The sequence below is a fragment of the Bombus flavifrons genome, chromosome 2, assembly GCF_040668555.2.
Source record: "Bombus flavifrons isolate JBK064 chromosome 2, iyBomFlav1_principal, whole genome shotgun sequence".
In the NCBI taxonomy this organism is placed as follows: Eukaryota; Metazoa; Arthropoda; class Insecta; order Hymenoptera; family Apidae; genus Bombus; species Bombus flavifrons.
Genome location: NC_138443.1, coordinates 5,575,093 through 5,587,548, shown reverse-complemented (window position 1 = coordinate 5,587,548; position 12,456 = coordinate 5,575,093). Strand labels below are relative to the sequence as shown.

At 29.8% G+C, this 12,456-nt stretch overlaps 2 protein-coding genes across 10 annotated transcripts in view; one reads left to right on the top strand and one right to left on the bottom strand.

Moving 5' to 3' along the window:
• The window catches only part of LOC138189667 (uncharacterized), a 143,436-nt gene extending 139,093 nt beyond the window's left edge, over positions 1-4,343 (bottom strand). The window contains exons 1-4 of one of the 7 annotated variants that reach the window (XM_069131765.1): positions 4,208-4,343; positions 3,987-4,099; positions 3,767-3,904; positions 3,098-3,591 (exon numbers count right to left, since the gene is read on the bottom strand). In XM_069131765.1, the coding sequence (XP_068987866.1) occupies positions 3,098-3,202 (105 nt within the window). In that variant the 5' untranslated portion in view covers positions 3,203-3,591; positions 3,767-3,904; positions 3,987-4,099; positions 4,208-4,343. The other 6 variants (XM_069131766.1, XM_069131768.1, XM_069131764.1 and 3 more) reach the window with 6 other exon arrangements.
• Positions 4,344-5,363: 1,020 nt separating this feature from the next.
• Positions 5,364-12,425, top strand: Tango1 (transport and golgi organization 1). Of its 3 annotated transcripts, none has more exons than XM_069131753.1 (16): positions 5,370-5,589; positions 5,682-5,815; positions 6,105-7,785; positions 7,887-7,957; positions 8,042-8,179; positions 8,335-8,451; positions 8,517-8,594; positions 8,704-8,928; positions 9,164-9,331; positions 9,399-9,621; positions 9,693-9,831; positions 9,930-10,019; positions 10,099-10,195; positions 10,286-10,409; positions 10,778-11,287; positions 11,878-12,425. In XM_069131753.1, the coding sequence occupies exons 1-16, from the start codon at positions 5,430-5,432 to the stop codon at positions 11,934-11,936; spliced, it is 4,014 nt and encodes a 1,337-aa protein (XP_068987854.1). In that variant the 5' UTR covers positions 5,370-5,429; the 3' UTR covers positions 11,937-12,425. The 3 variants fall into 3 exon arrangements, with proteins under 3 accessions (XP_068987856.1, XP_068987854.1, XP_068987853.1); XM_069131752.1 differs by having other exon boundaries at positions 7,881-7,957; XM_069131755.1 differs by lacking the exon at positions 10,778-11,287 and having other exon boundaries at positions 5,364-5,589; positions 7,881-7,957; positions 11,423-11,930.
• The last annotated feature ends 31 nt before the right edge of the window (positions 12,426-12,456 follow it).

The following is a 12,456-nucleotide window of genomic DNA, read 5'->3' as shown; positions in this document are numbered from 1 at the left end:
GGCAAGAAGCTGCCTGGTTTAAATTTAGCAATATCGCGTGCAACTGATGCATTTTCGCAGAGTTAATTGATTTGACCTGAAGGAATCGTCAGTGTTGTCAGTAAAATATCAAACGCACGCGCGTTTATGAATATTACACATAATGTTTTGTACTATGAATATTATAATGCTTCTGAGTTAAATTCCATTTTTTAATCTATTTAGTAGGTTAATTATTTTTATTTTTATCTACTAAATGTAACTGATTCCTTTCATATATTTCCATTTTATTAAAATACTCAAAAAAGTCAGTCACTACTAAAGATTTGTCATTTAATAGAATAGCTAGATGTTTGTTAAGCGTTATTTTTAACTAAAATCTGTACGATAAAAGCTGATTATGTATGAACAAGCGAAGTTAGGGGATGCGTGCACCACTTGTAAACGTAATTCCCTGGCCGTTTGCATTACAGATCACCTCAAGGACGATGACGCACACTACTTCCTGAATAATACGGTCCGTGTTACGTCATTGATAAGACGTCACGTGTGCTTCGTGACACAGATGACGAAACACTGTAAAAGGGAGTAATTCAAATGATGGCGAAAAAGAAGCTAGATGACGTAAAAATCAAAGAAGGAGGATGAAGAAAATGTCTTTCCGATAAAAAAAAAGCAAAGAGGAAATAAATAAGATCTACATAATACATAAAATAAATAAAAATCTAATAAATATATAAAATGTAATAAACAGAAAAATTTAGAAAGACAAAAAACAATGCAAAATAAAAGAATAGACGGGATAGCGGTGGAGGATATGACGAAAAAAATATGAAACGTTAAAAAAATCAATGCGAAAGAGATCAACGAAGGTAGAAATTAAAATAAAAGAAGCATAAAAGCAATGACAAAATGGAAGATATAAAAATCAGTAAACAGCAAGGATATGAAGTGAGACAATAGAGCGAAAAGAAGAAGAAAGAAACGTAGAGATGCTGAAAGACCAAAGTGAACAGAAATAAAGGAGATGGCAAAGCGAAAGAGAAACAAAGCCATAAATATAGTGTATGAAAAGAGATGGTAAGTAAAAAGAATAGCAGACAGGAGTGAATGGGGGAAATAAATATAAAGAGAACAAGAGAGAAAGACAAGAAAAAGATGAGGGTTAATGAGACGAAAAATAAAATGAGTGAATAGGAAAGATCGGGGGGAAAAAAGGAGGAATGAATTTCATCATTTAATTTTAGCACGATCGCGTGCAGCCGATGGCTGCCGCAGGGGCATGTCATGGCCCAGGGAGTCGCTTGCAATATCGATCCTAACTTCACGCACCTGAAGCGCACCTCCTCTCCCATATGAAAGGAAGCTTGTTGCCGTTCCCGTTATTACAGCTTATCCCTTCGATCATTCTGATCATCACATTCTTTCTTTTATCCTTTAACACCTTTTATCCTAACAAATATCGTACGTTGTCTACATTTTGTGCAACAGACATTTGACTATAAATAGTAAACAAGCGATTATTGTATGAAATTATTCTCAGATTTGAACATCTGCTATTCTACATCTATTGGACTGCATCGTCTCAAGTATCGTTGGTTTTAGTTTCTCCCATTTGCAAAGTACTCTTCCAATAAATTTAAGAGGCATCCTGAATTTAAGTTCGCGGCATTCTTATTGAAAAATTTCGCACGCCAGAAATAATGTCCCAGAAGATTATATGGCATTCTCGCAATAATTCTCATGAATTCTTCGGAGTTTGGGTTCGAAATATTTATCGAGCATAGAGAATAAATTTGAAAGAAAAAAGCACTTTTAATTTTATTAGATTCAATCAGCATTAAGTATATTTGTGTTGAACCGCGGTTGATTTTAATATTAGTGATAATATTATAATATATTATAGAATATTAACATTATAATATATTATAAAATATAACATTAATAATATTAGATAATATTAGTAGTAATATTACTTGGGAATCGAAATAATCGGAATCTTACTATCTGCAAGAATATGGAAAATATTAATGACAGAATTGCCGCGAATTTAATTTACAAAATTCAAAGGAAATAATATTTATTTATTGCCCGTTATATTATATATCACATCAAAATCTTTTTAACGATTATGATTCTAAGATCGCGTTTATAATATTGACTTAATATTCAGCGTAATATTTAAATAAATCTCTGTTTTGTAATATTTAAACAAATTCTGTAGTCTTCTAATTACATAGTCATAAAAATATGAATTCGCATTAAATATCCAATTATATATCCAAATCGCATTAAATATCCAATTATATATCCAAATCGCATTAAATATCCAAATATCCAATTATTATAAGAGAAAAAAGGAAACTTGAAATTAGATTTAATTTCCGTCTTCATATTTAACGAAAGATATAACGAAAGATATAAAGATATAAGATTGTTTTAAATTGTTGTTGCTATTCTAGTTATCCATCGACAAATGAGCCGAGTTAATTTTAACACGAGGATTACCTAATGTTTATGCACATGATAGATCGTATACGTTCAATAGAAACGTTCCTTTGGAGCCAGACGCATCGCGAACATTATTCAGTGTGCATAATACAAAGACTATGAAACGAGACTTCTTTTATCATAAATTATATTTGACGTTACATTCTACATAAATATTTAGTTACTTACGAACTTTATGAATCGATCACATAAGAAACCTTACGTGTTCTTGCCATATATTTTGTCTTTTATAGTACCGACAATTTCATTCATTATCTTTACATACTTTAATTTTTACATCTTTTAATAAAGCTATCATTTCACTGGAATTTCGCTACGAAATCAAACAACGTGTTGAAATTAATTTTTGGAACGTAAATTCTATAATTAATAGTAGTATTTGTCATATTTCGTTTTCTATAATAAAGATTTATAATATAATATAATTTATATTTACATCATAAAATGTAAACATAAACCTACTTATGATTTTATCTCAATAAATCACCGATTTGAAAGTAGATTTTTGTACGTCTGGTATATTAATAGTTATGTTATGAATGGCATGTTTATTCTTCAATTAAAGATATAAAAACAGGATAAAAAGTCGAAAAAAAAATTGACTTACATGAAGGAACGTCACGATATCTTCTGAAATAGTAACTCCGCCACGACGTGCGAGAACTTTCGGAGGAACTGCAATGTCCAAAGCAAGTTTCGATAATTCCACCATAATGGTAGATGCTTCACTGATTCTCACCCGTTTTCTTTAAATTAAAAATATATGCATCACATGACTGAGTAAAAAGAAAGACATGTGCAATATCAATTCCACTAAACATTTAAATATCTTTTCAGACAAATTTATTCATTTAGTCAAACATGCAATTTACACGTCCGTCGAACTGTATGATGTTCTCGATCATGGTAAATAAACACGTTCGATAAGATCATAACCTCACTTTCACTTTTAGTTTTACTTTTAACCATAGAAATCCCATAATTATGAACCATAGATAGTTCAATATGTACATTGTATGTAGCAATTATGAGTGATAACCGATAATACGCTTTTTAAATAAAAATATATTGATTTATTAAATAAAATTCGATTGTAACAACCTAGAAAGTGGTTAAAAACATGTCTGTAATATACAAAACATTTGAGATTATTACTATGAATGATAATTAATATTCAAAATATTTCTTGATATATATTTTGAATATCTTTTATATGACAAACATACGGAAAGTATAAAATCGAACAATTGTTTTGAATATTTAACGCGATACATACCAACGATTTTTTAAATTCAAATGTCGATTGTATTTAACAAAAGTGAGTTCCGTGTAACTACGATGAACATGTTCGTCACCACACTTTTGCCGCCGAAATTTTTCAAACTAATTTGCTGATACCAACTTCAAACAAAAACTATGAAATAACATGTCCAAATGAAGCATTCCAGCTTATTTCGATATTATCCTTTTCACACGTGGGCGTGTTATGTACTTACTGATCTTATGTCGATATTTTGTTTGTCAAGACTTGATCACCTTGGCCTCGATACATATTGTAAATTGTGCTTTACGACGATTAGATCAAAAACGAACTTGATTTATTGTTTTGCTTTAACGAATACAAGTAGTAAATTATATATTAGCTTGCACATTAAGTTTGATGTATTAGCAATAATTAGCATTGATAACGAATATGCACATGGTGAAAGATACTAACCTAGTATAATCTGACCTTGACCCAACAAATTTTCATACAAATAGATACTATAACCATAAACGAAACATAGAATAGATCTGAGATGTGGTGCTTTTCCTTGCCCGACTTGGTTCTTTTGTTCTAAATTTCTTAACATTTTCATACCACATGCGATATTACCGGCTGGGTATAAAGTAAGATTACTACATGATCTAACTTTGGTAATTAAATGGTTACCATCTGATTTAGTACTTGGCGCGTACATACTTCTTATGCTAGAGTGGAACCGCAGATGAGGTATTTCGTCGATAGTGGAACCAAAGTAAATCCCTTTCTTTTGCAGCACTTGGTCGCCTGGTGTAGCACTTGTAAAGCTCTGGGGAATAACTCTCGTTCCGGGCGTGAACATGAGCGCCTCTAATTTCGTCTCTGCTGCTTAAACAAAGTCAATTATCTTAATAATTATGTATCGTAATAGTTAAATTATTATTATATACTATGATTTCACAATAAAAATTCTCTGACATGAATGTTTACAGAAAGAAACAGTTTTAAATAACTACAACCTATACCTATTAGTTACTATTTCATTGTATTTCTTCTAGTATAATCTAGTATAATATTTATATTTTAAATCAATTTTGTTTCTTCTAATATGTTCAATATTAAAGAGTAGTATTGTTTGAAACTAGTAGTTTGGGGTTAAAAATATTTATGTTGTTTTTATACGATTAATGATATCTGAATCTCATAAAAAGAGAAATTAGATATACTGATAAATATATCATATCCAAAATTGAAATGTCAAATGTAATAAATGCACGTTGAATATCATCTTCGACTTTTTATATTGCGCATGTGCATTTTGAATTTCTGAATTCAATGCGGGTATAGTAATACGTGCGTTAGAAATCTTTATGATTTTGTTTCAGTTGGCACTATTTGTTCTTAATACATACGTATCTAATAGTATCCACTTATTATTTACATGCTTGTTAAATATAATATTTTTCTAATTCACACATATATATATATATATATATATATATATTTAAGATTTGAAAATACAAAAATATATATGAAAATGGACCCGTACTTTCTGTATTTTGTACAGATTCAATTACCAATCCTGTGAAGTATAGTCAATGTTCGTCTCGAGCCAATATTAAATATTCCCTTCAACGAACCATCTTATTACAGACTACTTCACGGATAAAATGTGCGTCCAAGGCTGTGTCATTATATGTTAGTAGTGATGTGGAACTGCAGTAGTATAAATATGACGGAAAGGAATTTGTTTATTAACGTATTATTTCTAGTTATTGCAATAATATTTAATGCAATACCACAGTGTTCCTCAGTTTTATCAGACAAACGACTGTGTTATGATCCTGACTGTTCCGGTAATTGAAGCCATACTTTATCCTCAATACGTGTCTAATTTAAATTCTTTTTTTTATTTCGTGTAAATTATTTAATGATGTATTTTCTATAGAGCCTGTTTCATTAGCTAGAACGACTATCAGATATACCCCAAACGAGGCGGGATTATTGTCGTGTAACATTAATGAAAAAGTCACAGTTTATAGTAAAGAAGCAGGGAAGAGAAATGACTTGTGGGGTGTAGAGGTAAATTTTATTAATTTCTATTTTTCCATCTAATTTTAGGTTTTCCGGTTTTTATTGTTTGTACTTGTATGTAAAATTATCTGATATAAAGACAAATGTAGGAATTAAAAAAATTAAAATAGTATAATCTGAAATCTGGCCAAATTAAATACTAAGAACAATATAAAAATCTAAAGATTATATTATTATTATTATTATGGTTTTTCTGATTGTATAATCTTTTATTTTACTTTTCCTGTGGTAATTATTATATTTATACAAATAATTCGAAAGATTTTATTAATTTTAGATAAATGGCAGACATGGATATATACCAAAAACATTTTTAAAGGAATATAAAATTCTACATAAAAATTTAAAACATGAAGTATTGATTGATCCACTATTTAGTAATGTTTCATCTAATGAGAAACTTCAATCAAAGAAAAATAAAAATAAATCAGTGTTTGACAAGAAAGATATTAAAGCTTCAAGTGAACAAATTGATAATTTGGATTTAAAGTCCTTGGAAGAATTGCCACAGAGTGCAAATGGTATAAATCCATCTTATGAGATTATAGATGGAACTACAGTTCACTTAGATATCAATAAGCCTTCTGAACCAACTTTTATAAAAGAAGTTATTCAAACAACAGTAGTGCCAAATGAACAAGATGCAGTTGATGAAATCTTAAATAATAATCTAGAGAGCAAGGAGCACACCATTTCTGCTGAAGTTGATTTTAAAGACTTTGTGGCAAGTTCGGAAAAAATATTAGATTTACCAGAAATATCTGGTATACAGAGTTCACCATTGAATATAAGTATAACCTCTGATAAAGTAGAATATCCAATAGAGAATGTAGAAAATAAGTCAGTCACGAATGTGGAGGGTGATCAATTTTTAGATAAAGTTATTGATATCAATAGTCCACAAACATCTACATCTGATGGTCTTAAAGAGACATTAACTATTGAAGGAGAAGAAGCAATTGAATTAAATAAAGAAGATAATGTCAGTCCCAGTGAAGCAGATGTAAATTATAACACTACACCAGATGTACAAAATGTAAGAACTATTGATCAAATTGAGAAAGTAGATATTCAACCTTTACAAAATGTTATGATAGATACAACCAATAAAACTCAATTAGATATACAAAATGCAGAAAGTTTTGATCAAATACAGACAAAAGATATCCAATCTTCACAGAATATTACAATAGTCACAACTAGTGACGCTAGATCAGATGCACAAAATGCAGAAAATTCTGATAAAGTTGAAACAGAAAATATCCACACTTCAAGTGTTGAGATGATTGTGGTTAATGAGACTGAATTGGGTATACAAAATACAGAAAATTCTGGTAAAGTTGAAAAAGAAGATATCAACTCCTCAGCAAACATTGAATTATTTTCACTTAGTAACATTAAATCAGATATACAAAATGCAGAAAATTCTGATCAAATTGAAGCTAAAGATATCCAGGCTTCACAAAATGTTACAATAGTTACAACTAGTGACACTAAATCAGATGTACGAAATAAAGAAAATTCTGATAAAGTTGATATAAAAAATATCCCTTTATTAGAAAACATCATACCCCGTATAAAAGATACCCAATATTTAGGAAGTGTTATGCAAATACAAACAGAGCCAGATGATGCAAAAAAAGAAGAAGAAAACAAAAATATTGAAGATTTAAATGAACATGATACTAGTGAATATAAACCATTTTCATTTATTGAATCAAATGTAAACAATGAAGTACTAGTAACGTTACCTACTCATAATATTGAAACTAAAGATATTCAGTTTGATTTAGATATTGAAACAGAGGAAGGAGCTACATCAGATACTAAATCTAATTCAAATATTGAAGATACTGTTTCTGTAAAAGAAATAACAGATATCCAATATAATACAGATAATGAGGATGCTTTGCCTATAATAGAAGAAACATCTGAGAATATTTTCCATGAAGTACAAGGTACAGTATAAAAATTATTTTATTCTTGTGTATATTATTATGTAATATTATTAGAATTGATATATAATTCTAATTAATGCGCTAATACTTTTTAGCTTCAGTTCCAGATGTTTGTACAGCCGACAATATTGGATGTCCTCTAACAGACAATCAAAATAATTTTCCACATCACGTAAGTCATAATTATCTTAGAAATATTACAATTATAAATTGTAAGTCTTTTGTGTGTTATTTATTATTTAGTTAATTATTATAGGAACAACCTTCTCAGGGCAGTGAAAATGCTCTAATGAGTGGGATACAAATCGAAAGCAATTATTGGTTGGCATTAATGTATCTAAGTGTCACTGCCACTGCAACGCTTATATTTTCTTTAGGGTACTACTGCATTGAGGTATTATAATAAATACTTTTAAAGTATATGCTTTATGTTGAAATATTTCACTATCCTAGTATTAATATTAAAAAATTATTTAAAATTGTATGAGCAAAAATGTATATGAATAAGGGAAACATGCATATGTAATTTTAATAATTTTATGTTTATAGAATATGAGGAGTGATAGACAACTGATAGTTAGAATCAACAAACTTGAAAAAGATTTACTTATTTCAGAAGCAGAATGTACAATGGTAAACGAAAATTTAAAAGCAACGAAGGAAAAGGTACTACAATTATATATTCATATTCTTTTTTTAGTGAATTTATACTATCATAAAACATATTGTAGTTGAGTCGCATGGAAGATGAATCATTCGGTTCTGACGAAATGGTGCTTTCTTTAAGGGCTGATTTAGAAGCCTCACAGGTAATATTTTGTAATATGTGCATTTAAATACGATATAGATATAATAATAATAATAATAATAATAATAATAATAATAATAATAATAATAATAATATAATATTTCTAATAGAATGCGAAAACAGAACTAGAAGATCAAGTAGCCATGTTGGAAAAAGACCTAGAAAGTGCTACTGAAGCAGGGTTAGAATTAGAAAAAATGTTGCGAGAAGTTCTCTCGGCAAATAATGAAGTTAATCCGTTAGCGCAGTCAGTAGAGGATTTACAAACTAGGTTGAATGCTCAGCAAGCTGCAAACGAATCTTTAACGAATGCTGTGAATCTTAAAACTCAAGAGGTGTGTATATTTAAATTAGGTGATAGATATTTTTATAAACAGAAGTATGTATTTAATTGCATGTTCTACATATTTATTGTAGTTTGAATTTCATAAACTTGAGGTTCGTAATTATAGGCATTCCGTAACGTCGTATATTATCAAGGATACCATTATAATTTGTTGGAGTATATACCTTGTATGATATATTTTATTCTATGCATATACGTAATCTTCAATACTAAATATTTTACAGAACGAATCTATATCAGCAGAACTTGTATCTGTTAAGAAGAAATATGAAGAGCTTGAGGTTGAACTAGCCAGGCTTACGGAAAATTTAAAACAAGAAATAAACAGCAAGAATAATATCGAACAAACTTGGAGTGATAAGGTGCAACAACTAGAAATGGAAATCAAGGAAGTGAGTGTTAAACAAATATGAGATCAAAGGTACATGTAAGGTGTTTTATGTATATTTATTTTTGTAGATTTCTACTGAAAAGACAACCTTACAGAAGGAGTTGAAAGCTAAAGAAGTAGAAGCAAACGACCTTGTAGATGTTATTAATCGATTGAATTCTAACAACTTGGATTTGGACAAGTTGTATGATGTATCTCATATTAAAGTTGAAGCAACAGCATTGCTTGAAGAAAGGAACGAATTAAAAATACGATTGGCTGAAATTGAAGGAGCTCATAATTTATTAGAAGGTATATCTTGAAATATTATTTAAAATCACATACTTGGTGGAATATACTATATATAAATTTTTGAATTATAGAACATGTGAAGTTCGTTAAAGAGGAAGTAGCTACTTTAGGCGAACAATGCAAAGTAGCGGAAAAAGAAAAGAAAGATGCAGAAACACGACTTGAGGTGTTGACAAACTTTTTCGAGGAGAAAGAGGCACATCGCCAAAAGTATTACATGTTTATCTAAATTAATTTAAAATTATTCTTCTCTTTAATTAATATTTATATTAAAAATAATATCAATTATTCTTATGCATTATCATTAGGGAAGAAGCTATTTGGTTACAACAGCAAGGTGAGGTTGTATCCACTGTAGAACGAATACAAACGATGCAAAATGAAATACAAAACTATAAGTGAGTGTTTATCGTTTAAACTATGTCTGAAAATTTCTTCTATGGTTATTATAATATTGAATTTTTAAACTGCATTTAGACAACAAATAGAAGTGTTAAAACGTGAAATATTAGACCAAGAAAGAGAATACAAGAATCAAATTTCTGTTCTTGAAACAAAAGCACATGAGCAATGGGTATGAATGTTTTGATTATTTTGACTTGATTATTTTGACTTACTATGTTGTGAAATTTGTTTTAATATTTTGATTAAATTTTATATTAAGGTCATAGCTCGTCAAGTTGAACGTCGTTTAGACGAATCCAAGGTTGAAGCAGGTCAATTGCGTAATCGCCTTACATTAATAGAAAAAAATATTAACGATGTAGATTCTGAAGCGAAATTGCATAGTAAGTATAATCAAAAGAAGTTTCTTTTCTATTTTATGTTTACCAATTTCATTTCAATGTTGTAATTGCTTTAAGTAGTAAATATTATTTTAATTTTGAGAAGCAATAGTATTTTAAAATGTATACTTGATAGATTATTGTTGCTGATCTAATGCAATAAATTGGTATAAATTTTCTATTTAGCATTAGTAGAAGTTATAGACATAGACATTTGTTGCCTTAATTATTGAATACATTTAATCATCGAAATATATGAAGTTATAATGAGACTTACCATAAGTACTTTGGCCCATATACCATTGCTGATATGGTACCACAGAGTGCTCTAATGTAGAAAATTGTATTTTTTTAACGTAATTTTCAAACAGGACTAGAAGCAAACGGCGAGACGACAACGTCGCCTCCATTATTCATAGGAGCAGAATCATCCAGCTCCCCTATAATGTTTTCTGGTTCTTCGAGTGTTCCACCACCACCACCACCTTCCTATTTACATTCATTGTTTCCTCCGTACTTACCACCTCCATTACCAAATACATCCGGAGTACCACCATACGAAGTTAGTCAACGACCACCACCACTTGGTGGTCGGTTATCTTCACCTCCGCCTATGCCTCTGCATCCACCTGCTCCTAATAGGTACGACAACGCAGGTTCTCCACCACCAATGTCTCCACACTTACTTCCACCTTTTAATCATAGATCACCTCCACCTCCTCCGTTTGCTAGTGACATTCATCCACCTCCTCCACCTCCTCCTGGTTCGATATTACCACCACCCCTTGGAACGCCGCATTCGTGGGGGGAAGAATCACTGCCGCCTCCACGCAGTTCTGGTTTTCATCCAGCACAACGAGAACGAGTTCGAAATCACAAAGGTTTGTGTATAAGATGACAAGCAACCGCAAGAACTCGGCACCCTCATTAATGGTCGATTTCACTTTCATTGAAATGAGTTTTTCCATTTTTTCTCATTATTATTTTTTTCTCTTCTTTTTTGTTGTGCATGCAAGGACGCAAGCGATTCTCTAAAGTGAGACAATTTTGGAGTACTATGGAGGGAAATAATTGCAAATAAATGCAGTATGTTAAGCTGAACGAGATTGATTTTGTTTTGCTCCGCCAATGCAAAATACGCGTCAAATATCGAAATAAGTGTAAAAATTAAATCACAAAGTTCTTTCCTTTCATTATTATATGTGTTAAATGGATTCTTTACATAGTGGTTTCATTATTTTCTTAATGACATTGTATTATGATATTATTGTTAAAATATAATTTACTTTGTTGGACATGGATTTGTGATTTGATTTTGATATCTTAATAATTACACTTACTTTCAAGTAGCAATATCTTTTTCTTCCTATATTTTTATTCATGACTTCTCATATTCTTCTTTCTATATCAACAATTAGAACGAATTAGTAGCAGATATAACATGTTATTTACAGTTTATTATTGTTTTCAGGTTCCTTACATTCTTCGGGAGAATCACTAGATAAATCACATCATAACAGTAAAGTTTGAGTCTTTTATTTTGTTATAAAATATCTTCGTATACGCGTTAAACTTGTCATTATATTGTGAGACATTTAAATATAAAAATATTTCAATAAACAAATAACAGTGATGCAGGATATATTAACGCTAATAGACCAACCAGCATTTACTACTTTGTGAAATAGTAAATCATGCATTTTGATATGATATTTGTCAAATGTAATAAACACATTAGTTTGCTATGAGAAATACATCTATTAGCCATCACTGTTATATCAAAAAGGAGAAAGAAGCAAATTGTATATATATATTTAATTATTCTTTAGGGATGTATTGAAGTATAGAAGGAATTGTAAAAATGTTTCTTTATATAGTTATGTATAAATCTTTGTTCAATTCTAAAAAATTTACTATCTTCATAAATTTCTCAACCAGGAAATAAATTGTAATATGAATTTAGATTAAATAGAATTGTTATATAAGGTTTTAAAAAATTGAAATAAATTGTAATTTATTATTACGTTACATCTTATAATTTTTATGATTT

Excerpts from the sequence above, each read along its gene's own strand:
- Tango1 (XM_069131752.1), top strand. The coding sequence starts at position 5,430 with ATGTTAGTAGTGATGTGGAACTGCAGTAGTATAAATATGACGGAAAGG. Across the intron at positions 9,832-9,929 it reads AAAGAGGCACATCGCCAAAA|GGAAGAAGCTATTTGGTTAC; the intron begins GTATTACATGTT and ends CATTATCATTAG. Across the intron at positions 10,196-10,285 it reads CAAAAGCACATGAGCAATGG|GTCATAGCTCGTCAAGTTGA; the intron begins GTATGAATGTTT and ends TTTTATATTAAG.